A 25,011-nucleotide genomic window follows, 5' to 3' on the forward strand; every position below is an offset into this window, starting at 1 on the left:
TAGACTCATTTCTAGGAGGGAAGACTCTTTTTGAGAAATATTTGATAGAGCTAGCCCTTTGAGGAACATACTGCTTTCCTGTGGGTTCCCACAACCTTTGAATGTCATAAGATGTTGTAGCACAACTAATAAAGTTATCATCCCAGATACTGGTTCTGGTTCCTTCCACAGAAAGAGTGGGTCGCATCGAGCCACCACTTCATCAAGCAAACTGAGTCCCTGGATAGGAGGTGGCGGGTGGCACAGTGGTAGGAACCCAGGCTCTGACACCCGGCTGCCCGGCCTCTATCACTGACCAGCTTGGGCAAGCTCCTTAACCTCACAGCCTCTCAGTTTCTCCATTAGTGTAATGGGGATAATAAGAGCATCAACCCCAGAGGGTTCTGGTGACGGCTGAATCAGTTACCATATGTAAGTAACTTGAATGGTGCTTGGCATGTAGTAAACTCTATAAATTACTGTTTTTAATCATTGTTTTTCCCCATCTCTTTACAAGTGAGCTGTGTTTCAAAGAGGCAGTTACAAAAACAAACTGGTGGTACTTACTTCAGGGTCTGAGCTTTAAAGTCAAATTTGGCTCTGGCAGGTCTCATCTAAACACAAGAAACAGTGAGAATTTAAAAACACAATTTATGTACAATGAAAAGGACACACTTTCAGAAGTTTCCAGAAAGCAAAGCAGAAAAATTCACTCTCACTAGTTCATTCTGGTATAGAAATCTGGGCAAAATTCCACTTATCTGACCTCAGCAGAACACTAGATGAATGTTTGATCAACTACGTCATGCATGAGAATCTCCCTAAGGAGGGCTAGATGTGGGGAAGAGATGCTTCGAAAAGTCCCAAACCTAAAGCCCTGGTTCCCCAAAGTCGACCATGGCTATTAAAAACAACACACACACAACCAGTCAGTTAGAAGTCCTCAAACATTCCTACTCTCTGGGGGACATCTTCTATTCGCCTGACTTAAATTATGATCTGCAAGTGGACGAAACCCTGATTCACCTCACGTCATCCTTGACTCCATAGATTCCTCATGGCCTGTGAGATCATCCCAAAAGCCAGACAATGCGAGCCCTGAGTTCATGCTCTTTCTCCAAAGCTTCCCTTCCTCTTGGGTAGCCCTCTCTTTCTGGACCCCCAGGCCTGGAGGTCCTCCTCAGAATCCAGTTCCTCAAGTCTGCCACTCAGTCACACCAACTCTCCCACCAGAACCCTCCACAAGAGTGCTCAGGTCTGACCTCTAGCTTCGCCACACACAAAGGTTCCTTTGACTTGGTGTTCTCTTCACTTTCATTTACTGTCAATCAGGAGCACAAATAACATGCCTCAAATACTTCCGTCCATCACTTCCTTGCTTTGAAGTTGGCTGAGGCTCTCAAGTATCCCTCAGATCAAATCTCAGTTCCTGACATAGGTTAAGGTCTTTGGGTAATTTCTCCCCAATTTCACAAACTTCCTCTACAATATTAGAGGACAAAGTTGAGGGGAAAAAATGGGAGATGCGGTGAGAAAAAAATGGTATTTAAAAGCTCCAATCTCAGTTCCTGACATAGGTTAAGGTCTTTGGGTAATTTCTCCCCAATTTCACAAACTTCCTCTACAATATTAGAGGACAAAGTGGAGGGGAAAAAATGGGAGATGCAGTGAGAAAAAAATGGTATTTAAAAGCTCCATCAAACTTAGTTTTAGGTTCTAAACCCCTAAGACATATGTCCCTTATTTGCAGGCTCCTCAAGCTGGGATCTTGTAGGGATTTTCTTAAGGGTGGTGAATTCTCCACAGGAATTTATTTTTGCATTTTCATGTTGATGTTTCACCTCTATCTATCTGTTCACATATCTATTAGAGGTCAACTGGATAACCACTTTACAATCAGTGCCACACAATTTCAATGCCTGCATTTGTGTCTGTCTGTGACCAAACAGCACAATTTAGTAGTTGTAAGCAAGTGAGAAAAGAACGGATGTGGAGTTAACGATAAATGACAAGTTCACGAGAGAAGGTCAGATAATTAACGTTGTAAGGACAAAAATTTCACGGTGATTCCAATTAAAAAAAAGAAAAAGAAAAAGATGGTCATTACCCAAGGACAGCCAGTTGTAATGCTGTGGAAACTTTAAAAAATGTATACCAGACAGCACCATATTCGCACTGAGTGGCAAGTGAGTTCAGGCAAAGGGATATCATCTATCGGTTAAATTAAGTTTTACAGGTGTGTAATTAACTACTTAATTAGTAAATTGGCTTAGGCCAATACTGTGGATTGGTGAAAACAAATTTTTTCCATTAAACACAATCCATACGCTACTCAAAGCTGAGAAAAACACTGATTCCACGGACCTGTGAAGACATATTATGAATCCTTGTTGCCTCTGCAAAGTAGCATCTCTCTCTTCATCCGCCTGTCTCCTCTCCCTGAGGCCTAATCCATCCACCCCTCGCCTGGCTCTCACAGCACTGTGCTACTTGCCACAGCAGAGACGGCGGTCATGAGGGTGTCTCCCCCACTAGACTCCCAGCTTCCCAAGGGCACAGTCTGAGTCCTCTTTCACCTCCGCACGGGGTCTTGCGCAGAATTAGTGGTCACACACATTCTACTCAGTGGGGCTCACGTACATCTACACAGCCCTCAGCACCTGGGACTTGTTGGTCTCTGTTTTCCCAAGGCTGTCAGTGAACATCCAGGGCAGTGATTCTCAAAGTGGGGTCTCTAAACTGGCATCATCAGCACCACCTGGGAACTGGTTAGAAAGGCAATCCTTGGGCCCCTCCCCAGAATTAGAACACTTGTGGATGGGGCCCAGCAATCTGTATTTGCACAAGCCCCCGGGAGATTCTGAGGAGCACTCAAGCTTGAGAATCAGTGTTCTGGAAGGGAGACAGGGTGGGTTAGGCAGTGTGGCTGCCTCTCTCCAAGGCTGTTTCGCCCCAGCTGCATTTCTGTGTGTATGTCATGCCCATACATGTACCTATGCAGCCCTACGGTGTCTTGAGTGCTCCCCTCTGACCCACCACTTGTGAATGAGGCTAATCCATGACCAGAGCCTTCAGAATAGGGTGGTTCTGAGAAGCTGGAATGCTGAGGCTTGGGGGCTGCCTTTCCCTTGCGTCTGAGTTAACACCTGCTAACTCCTGCCTCTTCCTTATTACGTTTTCTTTCTCTCCATCACCTTAGAGTGTCTTTCCCCTTCCCTGGTTTTCTTTCATTCTGATTCTCTTTTCTGTCACAGAAAGCTTCCATTTCTTTAAAAACAAAACAAAAAACAAACCATTTGATGAGAATAGCCAGTGCCTCTGTCACTAATAAAAGGAAGAAACATGAATATTAATCTCCTATTACATTGAAAGATTTATAACCTGTATATGCTTTGGTGTCACTCCCCCAGTTCCCTACCTCCCAAACCCCAGACGCACACTTCCCCAAAAGGAGCTAACCCCTAGGGGACCACTTAGGGTCACATGGCAAAACACACACTGATGCCAGCAGCAGCATTTGGCCGGCCTAAGAATTTCAACATGCTGGCTTGAGCGCGGGAGGCCAAGGCCTGGATAAAACCGCTTCAAAGGTTTGTGCTTTCTTCATGCTTTTTATAATATTAAGTTTTGTAATCTCAGCTGAGAAATGTCAAAATTAAGGAAACAAATGAAATGTCTCTCAGACAGCTCTCTTACCCTCCATAGGCTTATCCTAACTGCAAAACTCCTTGGGTTTCAAAATTGTTCAGTGAGGCTTCGGCACTACTAAACACCTTATTCAACTAATTCATCACATGATACCAAGTGGCAATATTATTCTCTGCTCTTTCGAGACCTGGGTAAATGGCGTAAACAACGCATTGCATGCTAATTTTTATAATAAGTTTCACGAAACCATTTCTTCAAAGAAGAATCTTCTAACTGCCCACAGGATAGCTACTAACACGGACTAAGGTATAAGGTTTCTAGGCAGAATGCACAGGCAACACAGGGTCATGATAAAATGCAGGATTGTAGAGGACTGGATTCATGAAGGCAGCCGATGCTCTAAGGCATGCATGGGGGGGGGGGCGCCAGCAGATCCCGGTCCCACAGCCAGGCATGCTTGAACATACAGAGCACAGGACATAATGGGACTTATGGCCATGACCAGCCACAGAAGAGCCAAGCAAGCCTACGGGAAGCCAGGATGACAGATGCCATTTGGAGAGCTAATTTGGCCTACAGAAGGCAATGCTGAGGGGAGGCAAATATTGCTTTGGGTCAAGCAGCAGACCGAGGCAACCAAAACAGACCTCTGACCCAGATTTCCTTTTGGCCGTATCGTCTATATTGAGGAGGTCCCCAAAGCGCTCATTAGTGATAAACTGATGGTGTGTCGGAATGACGCCTGTGTGGCGACGAGCTGCAATATCGGCCTCTTCTTGCTCACGCTTAAGCCGTCTCTGGTCCGCTAAAAGTTTCTGCCATGAAATTGCATAAAATGGGCAGTGAATCATCTGGTCCAGGGTGTTGGAAAACTGCCAACAAAACAGCTAAGGGAAAAGGTGCTGGATGAATGGGGGGAAACACTGAGGGTCAGGTGTTGGAGGGGCTTAATGACCACAAGTACCACGTCCCCCTGTAGCCACACCCCATGTACTCTGGGAAGAGGGAGACCGAACGGCACGGGAGACACCTGGGGAACCCTGGGACACGGGGGAAAGAGGAATTCCAGGCAATTACACTGTCTAAGAAACTACCTCCTGGCTCAGCCAAAAGCCTCCTGCCCCCAACACATGGCCACAAAGTCCAGGCCCTCCGGGGGCGGGGGAGTATCTAGAGCACCCACGAGCATGCTGGGCTGGAGGTGGGAGGCTGGGAGTGCTCCCCTCACCTCGCTTAGGCAGTGAGGAGTTCCCAGTGTCTTCCCATGGTGGGGCCAGGGCTGGCTGACTCCTCCTACCCGAATCTGGGCTCTTACTATGTAGGCTCTACGGCGATGAGGTCATTTTTGTGCTTCCTAGGTTGGTGAATGCTAATATGCTCCAGAGCAGAGATGCCCATTTCAGAAACTACGACACCCTCTTTCCTAGGCCGGCCAACCCCTCCCCTGAGCACGATGTCTGGGAGGCACACGCACCAAAGGCTATTTGAGTGACTGACAGACTATATCAATTACTTTCTTACTGTACTTTTTATGTAACTATTTCATTAGGTGAAATGAGGCTGAGTTTATGAAGTAGGATATAAATATAAAAGATGAACTAGGAATAAAAACACCTCAGTTTAGAAGAATCAAGCTCTCCTAAATTAAGGAAACAGTCATCTACTTCTGTTTTTAAAGGCTTCTTTTTTTTCCTTCTATTTTTAAAGGATTTTTCAGATAAACAATGTTGCATTTTACCAAATGTCCTCATATCCTATTGAAGTGACCTTATGGATTAGAATTTAATGTGTTTCTGATTCCAGACTGATTGTACATTCCCGGGGTTGCCATTCCTTGTAGAAAAGCATTAATGAGGACTGGTAATTCTTAGCATTTTCAATAAAGCATCAGTCTTCTTCCAGCAAGCAGTTAAATGCCTCGAGTGACACCCAGCCCCAAAGGATGGTGGGCCTGAATTTCCCATTTTTCTCCAGGGACTACAAACAATCAAGAAACCGCCTTTCAAATGGCTGTGGGATGCCCAGTGCTCAGGTAAGTTGTTGTCAAGTTTACATGAGAAAAGACATGAGAATGCACTCTGCAAAGCCCAGTGCCGCTGGAAGAGCACCAGCCCGGGGATCCAGAGCCCTGGTTTCTAGCTCTGTCTCTGGTGTCCGTTAACCTGCTGTGTGACCTCGGACAAGTCACTACCACCCTGGAGTCCTTTCCTGGCCAAAACAAGGGGGCTTGGCTAGAGGACTACTAATGTCCCTTCCAGGACTGACATGTTTTCATTTTCTGAAAGGCCACGATCATCAATATTCATAATAAAGCATCTGCAAAGAGAGCTGTCAGGACTGACACTGCATGAGCCGGAAGTATGAGTTTTTCCTGTAGCAGTAGGGAGGGAGTGCTGCAGGAGGCTACTGCGCCCCTGGGGCTCGGGCCACGGTTAAATAAGATCAGTGAAAGGACAGCGAAGGGAGCGAAGCTCCCAACCCAGTGCTTGGGTCGGACCTCAGCAAATCCATCGTCCCCACAGTTTAACCACAGAAACCAAATACCATGAATAAAGACACAACATTTTTTAGGATCTGTGAGCCAGTGTTATTCAGGGAAGAAGACGTTCCTCTTCTGAACGCACCTTGTAATATAGCAATTGCTAAACCAACTAAGTAAAATACGCCTTGTGGGGTAGGCATGATTCTATCACAATGCCTTCCACGTTGGACCCTAGTATTTGTACTAATGAGATGGGATGTCATCTTCTTTCACCTTACATAGCTGGGAACCTTGTATCTCGGTGACAGCAACTAGAAACGAAACAGTCTGTGACCTGATGGATGGACACTCACTGTGAGTTTTCCACCTGTTCTTACAAATAAGGTTGCACATCACATGCTTCCTTCTTTCTTTCCCTGGACAGATACAGTCTTAATGAATACTGTCTGTATTATGCTTGCGGGGGAGTGGGGGGAAAGCTATGGTCTTTTTGTCTCAGCAGCAGCAGACTATTATCATCCAGCCCCACTCAAGGTCAGCCCTACCCTAAATCCTTAAGGAAAATCCACCTCAACTCTGAAACCACTCAACAAAACGGAACATAGGAAAGGGGCTTCAGGCTTTACAGGGAAAGGGACAGAGCTGTGCACACATGGGCACACACTCCTCCTGTCACCAGGGTCAAAGGAATTCTTCCGCCTCCTAACTTGATACAGGGAAATGGTCATCGGAGCTGCTTTTATCTATAGGACCCTTTCTCCTGGGAATGCAAAGTCTAGACAGCATGCCTCCAAACACCACTTTATCACAACAGAAGCTTGTGATTTTGCCCCTTTAGCTGATATGTAGAACTGCCTCTTCTGAAATCCCAAGAGAGCACGCTCCTTCCCTGGCCCCGTCAGGCATTCCACTGCCGTGTAGACATTTCAGCCGCTGCTAGAAGAGGTGCGTGTGCTGAAGGTCTTGGTGGGGGTTCCCCAGCATCTATGGGGCGGGGCGGGGGGAATCTCTTCTTCTTCTGAGTTAAAGGCAACTTCTTCAAATTGTTTTATAAAATGTACCAAGGAGTTATTTATTTGTATATATATTGTATATATATTTGTATAATAAATGTCATTATTTATTATTTTTCAGTTTCCTTTCTCCTGCTGCACCCTCCCTAATGGGAATTGTGCTTTGTGCCAACAGAGGGGTGGGCAGGACTGGGGAAATAAGTAGAGAATAAGGCAGCGGGGTTTGGGGAGGGGATGAGCAAGTGGAGCCAACTCTGGGTCCCCTCGCATGGCACTGAACGCAGTGGCAAACCTTCCCTGCAGTGATGCTAGTGGGACTTGGCATTTAGAACCTAGTGTCTGTGGGGACATCAGTCCTACTTTTTGGAGAAGTGGAACAATTGAGCTTATGCCACATAAAAAGCCATTTGTGAAGACGCCAATCTTTGCTTCCCATTGCTAGGTCATGCCACCTCTCTGACCGACGTCTAGAATGTTCGCTTCCTTCATATTTTTATCTGCCTAAGAGCTAAGAGATTTTAAAGATGGCATTTACCTCTTTATCATCATGACGCCTCCGAATAAATTCTTCTGTGGATTCCAAATAATCAGCAGGTATAAAATGTCTTGGTGATTCTGAATCTTCAAAACAACAAAGTAGAATTAAAACATGCAAAGATTTAGTGGGAAACCAGATTGGGATAAAATTTCACCCTTCATCCATTATCAATATCAAGTTTTCACAGTCGTGGATTATTGATCAATACTCAAATTCTGAAGAACCAAATCCCTCCCCCCCGCCCAACTTTTTGGATTTACTTGTAAGCCAGTTTAATACAAAGAAAACTAATCGGAAGGCAAAAGGTGAGCAGAGACAGGACCCTCTTTGCAAAGTGTCCCTCCTAAGAGGCGTGCAGGATCTTACAGGGACACACCGCACACTCACACACACACAGGGCCACTGGGAGAGGCTGCCTCTCAAAAAACTGCGGGGTGACTGAGGATTGGTGTGAACTCCAAGGGGTTCAAGAGTTCAAATGGACGAATTTCTCAGCTGAGCTAAACGGCCAATTTTTCTTTCGAAACAGTTTGGTGGTTAGTCTAAATGACATGGGGGGCTTTGTTTTTAAAGAAGTGCAGCCACTACGAGCCATGATTAATTGCAAAGCAAAACAAACAGAAAACAAAGGACAGACCAGAAAATGAGCACCAAGGGCACACGGGAAGAGGGGACAGAGCAAGCAAGGTGGAGAGACAGGTGAGGTGAGACTGGGCAAATACACAAATGCCACCTCCGAGGGATGTTCCCAGTTCACTTTGTGGGTTGTTGTTCCTGTCCAGGCCAGGGTCTGAGTACGGCATGGAGTTGCCATTATGAAAGGCCCTCAGGCAGTCCTCTGGGACTGCGGGTCTCCCCTCAGGGGGCTCCGAGATCCGGCTCAGCCTCGCCATGGTGTGTCGGGAAGAAAGGCGTTTGGGAACCGAGGGCTTCCCCCCAGAGGAGGTCTCGTCCTGATGGGGCTGGCTGGGGAGGTCTGGCTTCTGGCCTGCCAGGGGGGCTGAGAAGTCACCAGGGGGAGGCTGCCTGGGGTGGTACTGGAGGGGCTTTTTCAACCGGAAAGGGAGGGGGCTCATTAGGTAGATGTTCCTGAGGAGTGTGCTCCTGTCCCCCCTGAGATCCGGGCGCCAGTCGGGCTGTCTGGACGTCTGCTGCTGCTCGTGCTTCCGGATGGTGGTGAAGCGGGTGTACGAGGCCGGGCAGGTGCCCTTGCACTTGGTGAGACGGTGCTTGGGAAAATCTCCATGGACACTGCTGCTGCTGCCCTCTCTGCTGTCGCTGGAGACGTTTGAACAGTGGTCGAGCTCGTCAGAACAGGCAGAGAGGGGCTCGGAAGGCACGAGGCCCCTGAAGCCCAAGGTGGGCTCAGCCACATTGCTACATGTCGGGGCAGCATAGAGCCCCCCCGGGTTCATCCCGCCCATCTCCCGGGGCCGGAGCTTGGTTGACTCCAGGAGGGACTCAGCCGAGTGGGCTGAGGTCAGGCCAGTCCGGGACAGTGCAGGCGTGGGGGACTTGCTCAGCCTCCCAGACAGGTCTAGCGACGGCATGGACCGGGACCGCTGAATCAGCTGCTCGAACGCTGTGACACGAGAAGAGACGGTGTGCTTAGGGATGTGCTCTGAGCCCTCCTGGCTGGGGCCCAGCTCGCCCCTGGCCAACGCCAGGCTGCTCCTTTCAAAGTGGGAGGCGAGATCTCGCACGCTCGAGGAGGAGATGGAGCCCAGGAAGAGGCCAGCTCGGTTGATCTGGTGCATGTCCCGGTAGAACATGGTGAACTGCAGGCCGGCCTTTCTGGAGAGAGGGCAGGGCCTCCTGGCACTGGTGCCGCACTCCTGCAGGCTCACGGTGCTGCTCGACTTGCTGTCCCAATCCCGCCGGGAGCGTGTGAGCAAGTTCTCGATGCTCCCCCCAACTCGGAGGGGGAGACCTCTTTTGGGATCATTCAAAGACAGTGAAACACAAAGGTTCTCACAGCTCTGAGCCTTTTCTGCCGGCAATAAGACACTCTTCTGTTCCTGCAAAAGAGCGCTGGGAGCAGAGAGCCTGGGTTTGAATTTGGAGGGAAGGATTTCCGAAATGCAGGCTTTTGCAGCAGACAGGGGTTTCTTGTGCTTACACACGGGACCTAATGCATTGCTAGTGCTAACCGTTCGGCTAGGAACTGAAGATGAAGAAATCATGTGAGCATTCCCACCTTTACGATCCACTGGAAAGCATGCAGAATAAAATAAACAGACCCATTAGGTTAAAGCTGAAAGCTGCTTAAAAAATAAATTAAAAAAAGGAGAGGTCACATGCTCATTTGTCATAAGGGTTTTTTATTTTTGTTTTTTAATTTCCAGTCGATGTCCGGAAGCAAAATAATTTGTGCTGCAAAGCAGGTGCAAAGATGCAACGAAAAATGGCCACCCTGCTGGAGTTACAAAAGGCTAAGGCTCAGCTATGTTCTAAGAAAAGGGAATCAGAACAAAAAAGAGAGAGATGCTTTAGGGAGAGCAAGGTTGGGGTTCAAAGGAAGGGAAACTAATACCAGAAAGAAAAATGGCCGGTGAAAAACTAGGGGAGGGGGCTCAGAGGGCTCAAAGGCCTGGAAATGGACCTGTACAAGGCAAAGGATATCCCAGTAGCTGGAAGTCACCCACTGCCGACACCCCGACACTGGGCCTGCACGGGCGAGAGGCATCTGGATAACTGTGTGGCTGGGCCAGAGCCCTGCAGGCTTCACCCAGTTACCTTTAGTGGAAGCTGAGCTGGAGGGTCGCTTAAGCCCACTCAGGCCCTGGAGAGGGATGTCTCCACCTTCCAAGACGCTTTTATAAATCTGCCTCTCGTTCTCCAAGCTAGCGAGATCCCCGGGAGCCCCATCTGATTCCCTCTTCACCGCGTGGAAGTTGGAAGAATAGATACTAAAGACAACGTAATTTTAAAAGAGAGAAGAGAGGGGAAAAAAAGAATGGGACTTAGAATGTTCAACATTTTTCTCAAAAGCACATTACCACCTGAGGACAAGCAGCATACTTTTTGGCATCCTAATCAAGCACTGGCTTTTCTAGAGGGCATTCTTAGTTAGTTAGAGTTCTCAGACAAGACAAGCCCGAGGGTGGCCCCAAATGCTCAGCAAAAGTGCTGAGATGACTGCATTTGCTCTAAAAGAGTAACTCCTTGGGGCACCTGGGTGGCTCAGTCGGCTGAGCACCTGCCTTTGGCTCAGGTCATGATCTTGGGGTCCTGGGATCGAGCCCTGCATCAGCTCCCTGCTCAGCGGGGAGCCTGCTTCTCCCTCTCCATCTCTCTGACCCTCCCCCACCCCATTCATGTACACTCACTCTCTCAAATAAATAAATAAAATCTTCAAAAAAAAAAAAGATAAAAGAGTAACTCTGAGAAACTCTGCCTGGGGAGGGTAGGCTGGGACGCAGGGGTGTGGGGGGGCAGGGAGGCTTCTGGGGGCCCAGCGGCTGCACCCAAGATGGCACAGCCCAGGATGTGAGTGGAGCCTGATAGGTTGCCAGCCGGAGCTGGTGACTTCGAGTCTACCACTTGGATTATTTTTCTGGGTTATTCTTCACAAGCACTTTGGCTGATGGAGCACTGAAGTCAACCATTTTCCTGGGTCTCCAGGAAAATCACCCACCAAGTGAAAGTGGAACCTGGGATCCTATATGCCATTATTATCCCAGCCACATGTCACACCAGCTTCCTTCGAAATTCGTGGTCAGAACCTATGACATGTAATAGGAGTATTAACTATGGCTTGTTCACATCTTTCATTTATTTTTATCTTGTTGAAATTCTAGGTATTTTTGCAAGTTACCACAAATCCTTTTAGGAATGAGGTGGGGCGCAGAAAAAATTAAGAGCACTTACTCACTGAGCCCCTCCCTTCCCCTAATCCCAGTTTTCTATGCCTTCACCCACTGACACACAGACACACACTCACTCAGATAAGCGAACGACCCCCTTCCCACAGAAGTACCCAGGCCTCTGCTCGGCTGCTTTTCAGTCCCACCGAACTCAGTTTACTGGTATCAATATGGATTCTTTCAGCTCTGGAGATGTAAACGGCTTGACAGAGTTTCTCTATCCCAATATTTTATGATGAATAATATCAAGTGTATAGAAAAACCTAAGTAATTATACTAGTGAACCCCCACATATTCTGGACCCCCAGATTTGACACAGAACACTGGGCTGCCTTTACTGTATCACACATCTATCCATCTCCTTCCCTCTCCCCATCCCTCCATGATGGGATTATTCCTACATTTCACACAGCCTCTCAGTTCCCACGGTCACAGATAATGGCAACAACAACTCTGCACAACATGCTGAGATGTCCTATGTGGGAGGCTTGACCATCTTTCTCTCTTCAATCCTCACAAACAATCCTACTTTCCCCATTTTTGGACGAGAAGGAGGCACCGAGAGATCCGGGCACTTGTCGAAGCAGGCACTGTTCGTAGACGGCAGGGCTGGAACTTGAGCCGTGTTGCTGGGCACCGCACAGCACCCCCAGCTGAACATTTCCCCACGAGTGACGAGGCAGTGCCTTCCGAGAGCCCAGGCTTGCACACTGCAGGATGCCTAAGGATGCTCAGCTCCGTCACTGCCAGGCGTCCCCTGCCATGAATGTACCCCGGGGACAAGAGGCCCCAGAGCCCAGGAGTCAGAAGTGGAAAGGAGGCGGAGCCTCTGGTAGAACCGGGAATGTGTCCACCCCAGGGTAGGTGAGTCCCCTGAGCAAGAGCACCGCTTCCAGCCCCAGGCAGCCACCACTTCCCAGCCGCTCTCCCATGTGCCCGCCGCTGCCTTTCAGGGCTTTCCATCCTCCATTTCAGGGGACTGCTTGGGGGGTCAGTGTTCCCCCTGGTCCCTTCTCATTCTCTCTGGCCTAAGTCAGGGGTTCAAATGCTTTTCCCCTCTTCTCAGCCTAGACAGAACATTACTGAAAATTTAAGGGGAAAGCAGACCAACTCATAAAGCTGAGACCATAAAAGCATGTAAGTGAGCGGAGTCTGCAGAAGGGCCTCCAGGGTGTGTCTTAGAGAGGAGAAACCTCCAGAAGGGGCTGGATGGGGCAAGCCTCTTTCCCCTAGGCCATACCCTTATTGGCAGGGGCCCACGAGAGGGTCCACGAATACACCCAATAAATATTTGCTGAATGAACACGAGGTCACATTTTCTGAAAGTAAAATTGGCACACATGATCTGACTAAGGAAATGCTTGATTCATGAAATGTTTAGAAATTCTTCCAAGAATTTCATCACATCACTTAGGCTCCTGATGTCAGTGACCATGGAGCCCTCAGAACAGTGGAAAACAGGGAGACTGCAGGGAATTAGCATGGCCCAGGCCTAGGCTGGCTGGCCTTACTAGAGCCCTGGCTCCTGATCAGAGGTGTCCACTCCCGCTGCTGGAGACGGAGGCGTGGCTTCGCCGGGCTCAGAGGCCTGGGACGAGGGCTGCCACCCACACAGCTTTTGCTCTCCTGCTTCTACCTGTAGGAGTGCTTGAAGATTCGCCCCCCCCCCACCTCCTGATTGATAAAAGCATCAACTCCAGCCAGGGCGCAGGAGGATCCTTAAAGGTGACTTGCAACATTGTGGCACTACATGCCAACTTCAATCAACGTAAGCTCATCTAAATGGACTTTAACTCTGAAGTTTGTAATTAAAGATAAATCTGCCCCTTATCTCAGTTTCCCTTTCAGAGCCTGCCCTCGCTTTGGTTGCATTTTCTGATTCTGTCCTTCAGTTCAACCCCACTTTGCTCCTTTTTATACAATCTCAACTTCTAAAAAATCCATGTATGGGTGTCCTTTAGCCTTGCCAACCAACTGCTGTGGTGAGGGGACAGTCTCTTTCTTCATTTGGTCATGACTCTCAGCCACACCCAGCTGCCTGACCTCACACCTCCCTACCTCAGCACTTGTCAGAAATCCCCTCCCACCTGCAGCCACCCCACTTTCTGGCTTTATTCCATCCATTATCACCATTCCGTCCTGCTTCCCCACCACAACGACAAACCAGCACTCAGGAAACCTCTCAGAATGGATTTGCTATAGCTAATTGTTTTCTTTCTGATACCTAAGCCAACATGCTTTTTCCAGATGGGCAACACTTCCCAACTGAGCCCCTCCTTGGTTAAAAACACATCTCCAAGCTCTGGAACAGTGTTTTCAAATGTATCCTCGCCATCACACCTCCTAATGTTGGAAAGACAGAGACCATCTGTCCCACTGTACCAGGGGGAAACTGAGGACCAGAGTGCTGAAGGCAACTGCCTAAGGTCACAAGTTGTTGGGTCTCTGCCGTGTTCAAATAGATCAGACGGGATGAGAAAAGCAGCGGGACTGATGAGAAAGGCCCAGTCAGCACTGGCAGCTACCGATTCCGTAACAGAACAGGCCACGTTCAGCACTGGTGCTCAGCTCTGGGCAGCCTAGGCTGAGCCAGTTTCCAGTTCAAAGACACCAGGCCAGGAGGAGACAGTGCAGACAAGTAGCCCTCTGCCTAAGATGCAAAGGGGGCCGAGTTTCAAAGGGATTCAACAAAAACACACTCGCTGGAAGAATAAAGTGAGAGAATGGAGTGATTCTCTTAGGGCCAGCCGTTTGCAACCGTGTCACCAGGTGGGCTCTGGAGGACTCCAGCTGGACTCCAACAAGCAATGCACATCAGCTAAGGATAGCCCACTCTGTTTGAAAACTTGGAAACAATCTGTTTCTCAAGTTCTTTCATCTGTAAAACCAACCGGTATGGTAAGACTGTCCAAGAAATCCACCTTCAAATCTGTTATCACATAGACCTTCCTTTTAAGCTCCAGATGCACACATTCGACTGCCTTCTGGACACCTCCGCCTGGGTATTCTGCAGGCATCTTAAACCCCACATGCCCCAAACCAAACCCAGCTCTGTTCCTCTGTCTCCCATCGCCCAAGCCAGAAGGCCCAGCGAATCAACCCCTTTCTCCCTCTCCTTGTTCCCTAAGCCTAACCGGTCACCACGTACTGCTTACTCCCTGTCCTGACCCAGTGTGCATCAGTCCCTTCCCTCAACCTCCCAGCCACCACCTCACCACTGCTCACCGACCCCTCTGCAGTAAGCACACCCTCACTCCTGCCTCTGCAGCCCTGACTCCCTCCAGTCATTCTGCAAATCACTGCTACTGATATTTCTAGAAAAGATCTCATAAGGTCACTCCACTGCTCACTTTATTCACTCAAATATTTATTGAGTCCTTTTAAATGCGAATCACTCTCCTAGGTGGAGCTTCAACAGGGAACAAAACAGACAAAAAATTCAAGTCGTGGAATTCACTGTCCACAACCATATGTTGTTTTCAGCAAGAGAAAAAAAAAAGTAACTGCTTTTAACTGTGGCTTTGGGGGAGGGAGTCTAAGAAATCTGGGGAGGGTGGTTTCATCTTTAGCCTTTGTACTGCGAGAAGAAAATGATCTTTTAGATTTATAATATGTGACTGTCATTCCTTCTCTCCTGGGTCCCATCACTGTGTTCATCACACAGGGTTCTAACTGTGATCTACAAGTCTGTGTCCCCAGTATACTCTGAGCCTCTTGAGGGCAGGCGGTTTATCTTATTAATCTTTGCATGCCTGGTGCCTAGCACTGCTTTTCAATAAATATTAGAATAAAGGATTCTATAAAATTAAATGCTCTCATGGAGACTTCTGAGAAATGAAAATTACATGTTCAAGGCCCAGTGGAATCTCTAAAGTTTCATTTAGTTCTTCAGGTAATGATTTGTTTTGATCTTAGGTTAAGAGAAAGGTGCCTAGGTGGCTCAGTTGGTTGAGTGTCTGCCTTCCGCTTGGGTCATGATCCCAGGGTCCAGGGATCAAGCCCCGCATCGGGCTCCCTGCTCGGCGGGGGAGCCTGTTTCTCCTTCTATCTCTGCCATCCCCCCTGCTTGTGCTCTCTGGCTCTGTCTGTCAAATAAATAAATAAAATCTTAAAAGGAAAAAAAAAAAGTTTTTTTTTTTTTTAAAGGAAAAAGCTTGCTCTTGAACGCCACTTGCTGGCCAAATAGAGGAAAACTCTTCGGTCCAGCAAAAAAAAAAAAAGAAAAAATATGTATGCATGCTAACCCATGCTGAAATGTCAATGATGAAAATGAGTCATCTCCAGAGCTGATTTGAGATCTGATAACTCTAGGGAAATAAAATACAAAATTGGACACTGTGATTGCAAGCATAAAAAAATTTTTTTTTGAGAGAAGGACTGGTAGTTTTACTGGGATATTGAGATTATGGGTAAATTTCCTCCTCTCTATACCCCCATTCTTTTAACACTGCGATGTGTAATCATGGTAATGAATTATAAAACTGCAAGTCATTCTAAGATACGAAGGTGGATTTAACACAACTTCTCCAGTGACCCCTTTTTTTTTTTTTTTTTTTTTTAAATCACAATGTTTTCGAACCTGGGCCGTTCCTGTGTCTTCTCCTTCAATCCTTGGGGTTAAGTCCAGTCTTGCCAATGTTTCTTTCAACACGTCCTTCCCAACCACCCAGTGAGAGGGGCCAGATTCAGTCTGCAAGTTGCTGACCTCAGTGCTGAGTGCGCCGGATGCTAGTTACTTCAGACTCACAAGCACATTCATCTAGTCAGCAAATGTTTGCTGTGCACTTCCCTGGGTGTCAGGCTCCCCACCAATTCCAAATACGGAAAAACCTTACTTCCTCATTTGAACAAACTGGAAGAAAACCCCGCCTGCCTTACTGAAAAATCCCCAACCAGTAGAATAGCAGGAGGATAAAACGCAGCTATTCCTGCCAAGTAGTTCAAGAGAGTCAGGCTATGGCTGCAACACAGAGGTCTTTGGAGACCCATTTCAAGGACATAAATAAGAGTCCTTGATAAATTAACACAGCAAATATCTTTGGGTCCACAAATACTCAGAATGTCTGAAAGCAATTTGCCCTTATTTTAAGCAGTCTGTGTTAGGTCCCTTCGATCCTGCTAACACAGTAATGCGCATAGTTACTTAACGTTGTTTTTTAAAGCACTCAAAACCAGTGAACTGCAGCGCGTTTTCCGTGAATTTCCTGCCCCATTCTGAATCAGGACGGTGCAGACGAGAGCTAACCACTAACACCGTCCCCTGGCCTAGAACTCAATTGTTCCTCCTCCAGCTATAGCTCTGTCCCGTAACAGCTGCAGAATCATGGGCATCACGCTGCCTTTATGCACCTGCTTCCTCACCTATAACATGGGGATCAAAAACAATGCTCGATCCTGGAATGGTGAAAGGACGACATGAGGGAACATACATACGATGCTAACCGCAGGGTCTGGCGCATAGTAAACGTCCATTAAGTCATTAGCATTATTTCATTCAAGACCTGCACTCCTGACGTCGACAGCCCAGGGGCACTGCTTTCTCTTCTGAATACATTTATAATTTATTTTAATTCTTATTTTTTAAAAAGATTTTATTTATATATTTGACAGAGAGAGACAGCCAGTGAGAGAGGGAACACAATCAGGGGGAGTGGGAGAGAAAGAAGCAGGCTCCCGGCAGAGGAGCCCGATGCGGGGCTCGATCCCAGGACCCTGGGATCACGCCGTGAGCCGAAGGCAGACGCTCAACGACTGAGCCACCCAGGCGCCCCTAATTCTTATTTATTTTATTAACTTATAATATTGATTGATTACACCCCTGGGGCCCAAACCCGAATACTTTTAATCCTTGGTCTCCTTCATTCATTTGCCACTTTGCCTCATTTACCAACATTTTTGGGGCTGTGTGCTTTGCTGCCAAAACTACTAAGGGACTTTATCTTATGCTCCTATGGTAATACTGAGCATAGTGCCTTCGATCCAGTAAGAACTCACTAAGTGAACTGACTAAGGAATTCACCCAGCCAGCCACCAGAAGCAGCCTTTCCTGTCCCATGCACTCTGGGGAGATGGGGAAAGGAAAGGGGGCCAAGGGAGGAGACCAGGCAGAAGGGTTAACACTGGGCCAACCTAAAAACAGGATTGTACGGGCAGGGAGAGATCTGGAGCAACAGTGGGCAGTGAGGACTGTCCAAGTGACAAACAGGTGGCCTCAGGGACCAAGGAGAGTTTGCAGGGAGCTCTGGCCTTTATCTGCAGGTAGCCTAAGATCATCTGGTGGACTTCACTTCTGAAAGCACATCTCTGGGGACCTAGAGGAGATGTGACTTGTCATCCTTGCAGCTGAAGGCACAGTTCAACTAGCTCCTTAAAGAGAATGAGCCTCAGAGCCCAGAGTGGAGGGAGATCAGGAAGGGGTCCAGATGCTAGATATGAGCTTTGAAGTCTGTCACATTGCTGGCCTGATGACCGACCCCACAGGAGGCACAAGACTTAATGTCTGCACTTTTCCCAAGACTGACTGTCCCCTAAGGCAGGTGGCTTCCCTTCTAGCTGCTATTCTAATATATCTTCTCAATTTCTTCTTATCCTGGGGTAAATTGATCACAATCATTAACACACATATTTACAGAAGAAAAATGAAGAGAATGGATCTAGCTAGAGATTTGTTCACAATGCTCAAAGAATTAAGATTTTTCCAATTTTCCACCAAAATCCCAGCTGACTGACTTTCAAATGAAACTCCTCTTGCTGAATGCATTCTTTGGCAAGGTAGGTAGGACATTCCCAAGTGACCAAAACATTTGCCAAAAATTCCATAAACTCAGCATTCTGATCAAGCCAGGCTTCTATTTGAAGAGGTGGATTTTGCTCATTGTGGGTTTCCCCAACCCCAACGGGACAGGCAACAGTCGTGCCTTTGCTCCTCATCATACTTCCAAGAATGAGATCTAGATATGATGCTGATAAGAAGCTGTTCCTACCAGAACAAGCTCCCAATTCCACTGGGTACACCAGGTACTATGGAGAGGCAGCCCTTGCCTTCAGGGAGTTTCTAATTTATCAGCAGTTATAAAAATACATGAGTAGGAGTCAGGTATCCAGTCACAGAAGTGCCATAAGAGGTTTTAACATTAAATTGGGTACAAGGAAGCTCAGCACCTATTTATATGAACTCAGCGCTCTCTATGTAGGAAAGGGGTAGGGGACAGCACTGAGACACTTCAATGGGGATAATGGCCACATGGCCAAGTACTGAGAAAAGCAACCTGGCACAGGGCGTGGGATGGTCCGGAGAGGGGAAAAGAGGCTGGTGGTGACTCCACGGAGTGAGTGGAGTAATCACGTGTCACCCAGGCAGGATCTTGATTGGTACGAGGAAATAAATCCACATCTCTCAGCATCAGTCGAGTCAGCCCCCTCCTGGCCCCATCTTTCCCTGTGACAGGTGCCGCCTGAGGACCCAACCCCACCATCCTCCCACCATTATACCCAGCGCAGCCTGTCTCAGTCACACGTCCCATCCAAGAACCATCAAATGAGGTGAGCCTGGATTCCAAACTCAGACAAACTCACATTCTAAAGGTAAAGGTGCCAACACAGGGAAAAGCTTCTCAAAGGTAATAGGAATCATTGCAAAATTAATTTGGAGAAGGAGCAGAAAACAGAAGAAAAGTAATTTGAGGATGATAATTAAATTGCTACTTATCACTAAAGCCTACGAGACTGATACAAATAAAACATACTTGGATCCAAAACACAAGCCTCTTCCCATTTCTGACATTAATACATCAAGCCATGCATGTGGTGGCAACTTACTATCCAGGAAGCTCTGAAGAAATTTCCGGGCTGGGGCTGACTGCCGAGCTCTGTACATGTCGAAAAAAAAAAAAAAAAAAAGAAATAAAAGAAAGGAAAAGAATGTAGGTCATTTATTTTGCATCAGATGTTCCAAGTCAAGGGGGAAAGAGAGCAGCCCCTTTCCTTTCCTGATACAGCCAAGGACCCTTGGGAGATGGGGCCCTTGGCTGGAAAGGTCTCGGTGCTGGAGGACTTCTGGGCCAGCGGGCACTCTTGCTCTCTGGGTGCGGTGGAAGATAGCCCCCTAGCTTAGCCTTATCTTTCATATAAATATAGACCCGCGAGGTGGATAGCCCACCATCTGGCCAACATGCATTAGTGACGTGAACAAGACAACACTGCTTTCATTAGCTTATCCCCACTACTCAGAGCCCCTGGCCAAGCCCACCAGAGACTCCTTCATGCACCCCAGATGCCACATCCAGAGAGAGGGTCACCCGACACCTTACGTACAGAAAATACAAAAATGCATTTGAAAAGACCACACTGTATTTAGATCATTTGTTTACCCCTGCAGACTTCGAATGTGGAAATGGGGAGAAATGCAGTTTCACAAAACCTAGGAGTGGGGGAGCATTTTATAAAATTACAGGCCACTATGCAAAAGAAAGAAAACCATCAAGAGCTACACGCAGAGAAGAAGCAACATAATTAAGTAGTTTAAGGTTTCTGTTGTTGTCTTGGAGAAAAAAGGGCAAAGGGCTCAATATATTTTTAAAAAATAATGTGGTAATAAGGTTAACTTTTAAAGATACTCCTATCTCTAACAATCATCACTTCAAGGAAAAGACACTATCTGAGAAGAGATATTGGGGGAAAGGAGAGAAACAGCGGGAGAAAAGGCCGATTGTCCAAGAGGGAGGAGAAGCAACATTCATTGGGGCTCACCCACCTGGTCCCCTACCTGCCAAACACCCCGCTGGATCCTCTCACTTTGGAGGGCACCTCTGTCCCAGGATGAGGACTCTACTCTTCCCCACCCCCAGGTGCCCGCCATTATTCCTCAGAGAAGGCAGCACTCTTACCCCCATGTTCATCCTTCCAGCCCTCTTACCCACACTGGTATCACCTGCCCATCTCCCACCTTGGCACCTGTCTTATTCTGGGTCTTCATCCAGTTTGAGGATGATGTCCTGGTCTCCATCTGGGAAAACTTTTGTGTGACCCTGCAGAGTCCTCTGGGAACATCCCCCTCCCTGCCTTCTTTCTTTCCTTCCTTCCACAACCACATGTTTTCAATCAGGGCTGTACCCCAGGGGGATCCCCGGATGCTTTCCCACTCTAGCTCCTAGCAACCTCCAAGGTTTTTAGAAACCTCCTGGTTATCAAATCCACTGACCTTCCCTCTGAGTCTACTTTTGGGGACCTCTCTGGAGCACCAGCTAGTTGTCATACTTCCTCTTCTTGTTCCACCACTCACTGCCTCCTACTTCTCTGAATGTTCACCCTCGGATCCTCCCCTTCCTCTCCTGCTCCATGTCATCCAGCATCCCAGTGGGTAGTTGTTGCTCCCGGCCTTCCTGTCCTTCAATCTTCCATCTGCTCCCAGGGCTTCAGCAATCACTTCTCTTCAGGTGACTCCAACTGACGTTGTATGTAGGCCCCTTCCTCTCTTAGGAGACCTAGTCTTAGATTTCCAGCTTTCTACTGGATAGACAGCCAACACTTCAAGAATGAATCACCTATAACTAACTCCATCTTACCATTGCACGGATTTTCTCCCCATCTTTCTCACATGACATACTGATGTCCTCATCTTTCCAGCTTTCTGGCCAACACCCAAGTTGTTTCTGTCCCCATTCCATCCCCCAATTCTTTGTTCTTCACACCAATTAAAATGTCCCATTGCAATTTCCTCCGTGAGCGTTCTCACAGCCACCCCTCCCCCGCTTCATGCTGATGCTACTGGAGTGTGGGCTCTCCTCACTCCATGCCTGGACCACCACAATAGCCTCCTTGCCCTCTGCACCTCCAACTGGAGGTTCTCCTTTCCACCCAGCCTCTCTAGAGTGAGGACACCGACCTTCCTATAACAACGCCTGAACAACATCATCGGGCTGTGGACAAAACCGTCTCCTAACTGTATTTTCTGAGCCTCTACAATCCAGGGTCAACCCTCTTTCCCACACCTACCTATCACTACTACCACCCCCAATTTTCTATTATAGCTGAATCTTCTACTTTATTCCTTAAACACATGCTACACACGATCATTTTTTGTGCTCTTTTCGTGCCTCACGTGGATGCCTCCTATTTCTACCACATACCTCCATTGCACCCAACCTTTAAGGTCCTGGCTAACTCCCCTGAGAAGTCTTCCCTACTTCTCCATGAGATCACTCTTCCTCCAGGCACTAAGAGCCCATACCATTCTTTTAGCTCTTCGCAGGCACTGCTGTGTACTGTTGGAGATCTTTTATTTATGAGTGTGCTTAAACGGTCACGTTTCTGAAGGCAAAGGTCATTGTTTCGGGCTGATGTAAAGCCTCTCTCAGCATGCCCCATACCTATTAGGGACTAATGGGGAACTTGTAACTGAACCAATGTGAAGACGACTCATTCATGCATCAGACCCTTCTTGGTGCCCATCTTGCTCCGGGTAGGAGCCCAGGTACTGGAAGCTGTCTCTAACCTCAGGGAGGCCTCAGTGATTTCAGTAATTCTCCAGCTGCCTTCCAGCCTTGCATATGTTACAGAGGTGTTCTTATTAGACTACTTCGAAAAGTGACCCCTGATTCATTTTATGACCTGTAGTCTTAGCATTCCTGTCCTGCCCCGGAGCACTTTAGGACTTATCTGCCATTAGTTCTCACTCTTGAACTAGCTCAGACCTTCTATCCCACAGTGGCTACAGCTGCTTCTAGTCTCTGCCCTGGCTGAAACTGAGCACCCCCTTTCCCTGCTCCACGACCTACCTGCCTTGACTGTGCGCACTGCGGCTCACCTTTGTGCCTGCCTCAAGTTCTGAAGAGGGGCCTGGATTCCCAAACCCCAGCTTCCCTGATCTGCCTGCAGTTCCTCAGTGTCTGACCTTATCTCAGCCTGCCTTGGCTGCTGCCATAACCCCCTGGGTTCTTCGCTCCTTTCTCCCCTGGCTTGAGGGTCCAGCAGTCAAGACTTTTCATAACCTGAGTCACTCATGCTGGCAGTCTGACCCTCCTTGTCTTAGTTCTGCTTAAATAGAACACGTTCCATGGCATTTTCCACTTTTCCTGCCACAGTCTGTGGACCTTCCTAGCCTCTTCAGCAGTGTCTGCCTGTCTTTTTTATTTTCTGTGAAGATAACCTTTCCTTGTAAGAGTCCTTTTTGTTTTGTCAGGGAGTCCTGGGGACGGGTCTCCAAATACTTGGTACTTTTCTTCCCCTTGGGGACCTGTTTACCTTGGACTCTCTCTCTGACATAACCCCCTTTAAAAATGTCAATACAGGTTGAGTTTCAAATGCTTGTTTGTAGCCAGGCTGTCTGGTCTCTGGAGTGCATTTTTTCATTGAGAACTTTCTGACCTTTCAAATGACAAATACAACCACTCTGCCAGTGCCATGCACGTAAGAGGCACTCAAATCACCACCACTGTGTTTCTGAAAATGATCTCTGAGGTTGGTATCTCCCAGGGCTGCAAAAAAAGACAAGGGAATTGCTCCCAAAAATGGCTCCCAGAAAATCTGGAGAAGGTATACGGAGCCAAAGGACGGGAAGTTATAAGGGCCACCTCCAGAGAGCAGAGAAAGAGAATGACAAGGGGGTGGCATCGTTTAAATCACAAGACACCCTGCATACATTTGAAAAACTCCCTTTAAGGAAGATGCCAAGCTCAAAAGAAATCCAAGCAAAAATTAGTTTGGGGCGGGACGGGGGAGAGGAATCGAAAACAGGAGTCAGAAAGCCATGCAGCTTATAAAGAACCAGCATAACCATTCATTGCCTCGACTACATCGAAACCAAGAACAGAGAAGAAAACAAAACTGAGCTGGAAGAGGAACCAACAGCGTGAGAAAAAGTAGGAAATACCTGGGACAAGTTTGCACTGGGTGCTTTATTAAGTATCTCCGTGTTTCCTAAGTGTGCCTCTAACTCTGCTGGGCAGAGGTTGAGATCTTTTTCTAGATTAGTCTGGTTCAAGAAAGAAAAGACGGGAAAGAATGTTTTAGTTTAAAGGACAGGCAGAAAGAATGGAAGGTTAATTTTGAAAAATGAATTTGTTTAGTGCTATGCTTTAATAAGGCAAAGATGGCATGACCGAACACAAGAGCTCACTAGAAATCAGGTGAAGACGTGAAAACAGAGAATGCAACATTAGGCAGAGAAAATATAAATCCTGAAGTCATCAGAGCTTCAAAAGTCTATTCTATTTGCTAGAGAGAACTACAAACACCACAGAAACCTACCTTTCACAGGAGACCTATTTTTTCTCTTTTTAGAGTATAGTGACTGTGACAAATAGGACATGTCAGGAGAATAAGGCATTGCTTTAAAAACCTCTCAACATTAGTAGAAGTCGTAGAGACTTTGTTAAATAGTTTTATCACCAAGCCAAAAGAAAAAAAAAGTTATCAAGTTAAAAAAAAAAAGTGATTTAAGAAAATAAAAGAAAAAAAGAAAAAAACCCACAACACACTCACACTAACCAGGCTAGAGAACACACACACAGCCCACGGAGGAGGCACAGCAGAATTACCTTTCTATCCTCTCTAGGAAGGATAGAGCAGTCTCCAGGAGTATAATCCCATATCTTTTTGGGAGGCTGACGGGAAGCAGAGGAGGAAATGAAGAAATGAGCATAAAGACATAAAGACAAACATGGAGACTGGCTCAAACAAAGAGGGGCACGCTAGGAGAACCATATCAACACAGAGAAGTGAACTCAAAGCACAGGGAGTGGACACTCGGCCTCCTGAGGAGGCTGCCTAGGGAGGGACTCGGCAGAATTGAGGAGGTGGAAACATTAACTGGGAAGTTTCTACGTCTATGTCTCAAGAGTAAGTTATTGTTGGATTCTAAACATTGAAAACATAAAAAAAAAAAAAAAAGAAAAGGAAAAAAAACAAGAAAAAAGCATTAACACCAATTTGAACAAAAATCAAGACTTTAAAATTCCTGTTTTTTTTTTTAATTGAAGTATAGGTGACATACATCCTCACTGTTGTTTGCAAACTAAGACTGACACCGACATTCTACATTTTTGAAGCAGTCTTCTCCAAGGCAAAATTCATTAAATGTGACTTTGGATTTGGGTAGGGGAGGTAAAATGGAACTGAATGTGCTTTCTGTGGTTTGTGGCAATAAAATCCAGGTACAAAATGGGTGTCCAATAAAGGCACTGTGTAACTAGAAAATTCCACTAGATAACACTTAACAATCTCCATTTACAACTTAACCAGACTTTGATAACACTGCTGCTGGGATAGCCACGCCTTCTGTCTGCCTTAGAGAACAGTTTATAATTTGAATTTGAACAGCAGACTGTAGGGTTATGTTTGTTTTCTCCTTTAACTTTTCAAGTTAGAATGAGAGCTGCATTCCTAAAACAAAACGGCCAGGAGAACTGTGAGTTTAATGAGGAAAGGGTTCAGTCCGGAGGGTAGGACATCCAGAAGTTACAAGCCTCCTCTAATTCTGGAACCAAC

The 25,011-nt window shown here is 47.1% G+C and overlaps 1 protein-coding gene across 47 annotated transcripts in view; it reads right to left on the bottom strand.

Moving 5' to 3' along the window:
* The window catches only part of SORBS1 (sorbin and SH3 domain containing 1), a 221,890-nt gene that overhangs the window by 26,844 nt on the left and 170,035 nt on the right, over positions 1 to 25,011 (bottom strand). For 23 of the 47 annotated variants that reach the window (XM_034662982.1, XM_034662981.1, XM_019808483.2 and 20 more), the window contains 7 exons: positions 24,063 to 24,128; positions 23,396 to 23,497; positions 19,345 to 19,394; positions 10,397 to 10,569; positions 7,658 to 7,743; positions 4,275 to 4,442; positions 547 to 593 (listed from right to left, as the gene is read on the bottom strand). In XM_034662982.1, coding sequence (XP_034518873.1) covers positions 547 to 593; positions 4,275 to 4,442; positions 7,658 to 7,743; positions 10,397 to 10,569; positions 19,345 to 19,394; positions 23,396 to 23,497; positions 24,063 to 24,128 — 692 coding nt within the window. The remainder of the gene's footprint in view (positions 1 to 546; positions 594 to 4,274; positions 4,443 to 7,657; positions 7,744 to 10,396; positions 10,570 to 19,344; positions 19,395 to 23,395; positions 23,498 to 24,062; positions 24,129 to 25,011) is intronic. The other 24 variants (XM_011235436.3, XM_019808494.2, XM_034663005.1 and 21 more) reach the window with 2 other exon arrangements.

Source organism: Ailuropoda melanoleuca, chromosome 6 (assembly GCF_002007445.2).
Source record: "Ailuropoda melanoleuca isolate Jingjing chromosome 6, ASM200744v2, whole genome shotgun sequence".
Lineage (NCBI taxonomy): Eukaryota > Metazoa > Chordata > Mammalia > Carnivora > Ursidae > Ailuropoda > Ailuropoda melanoleuca.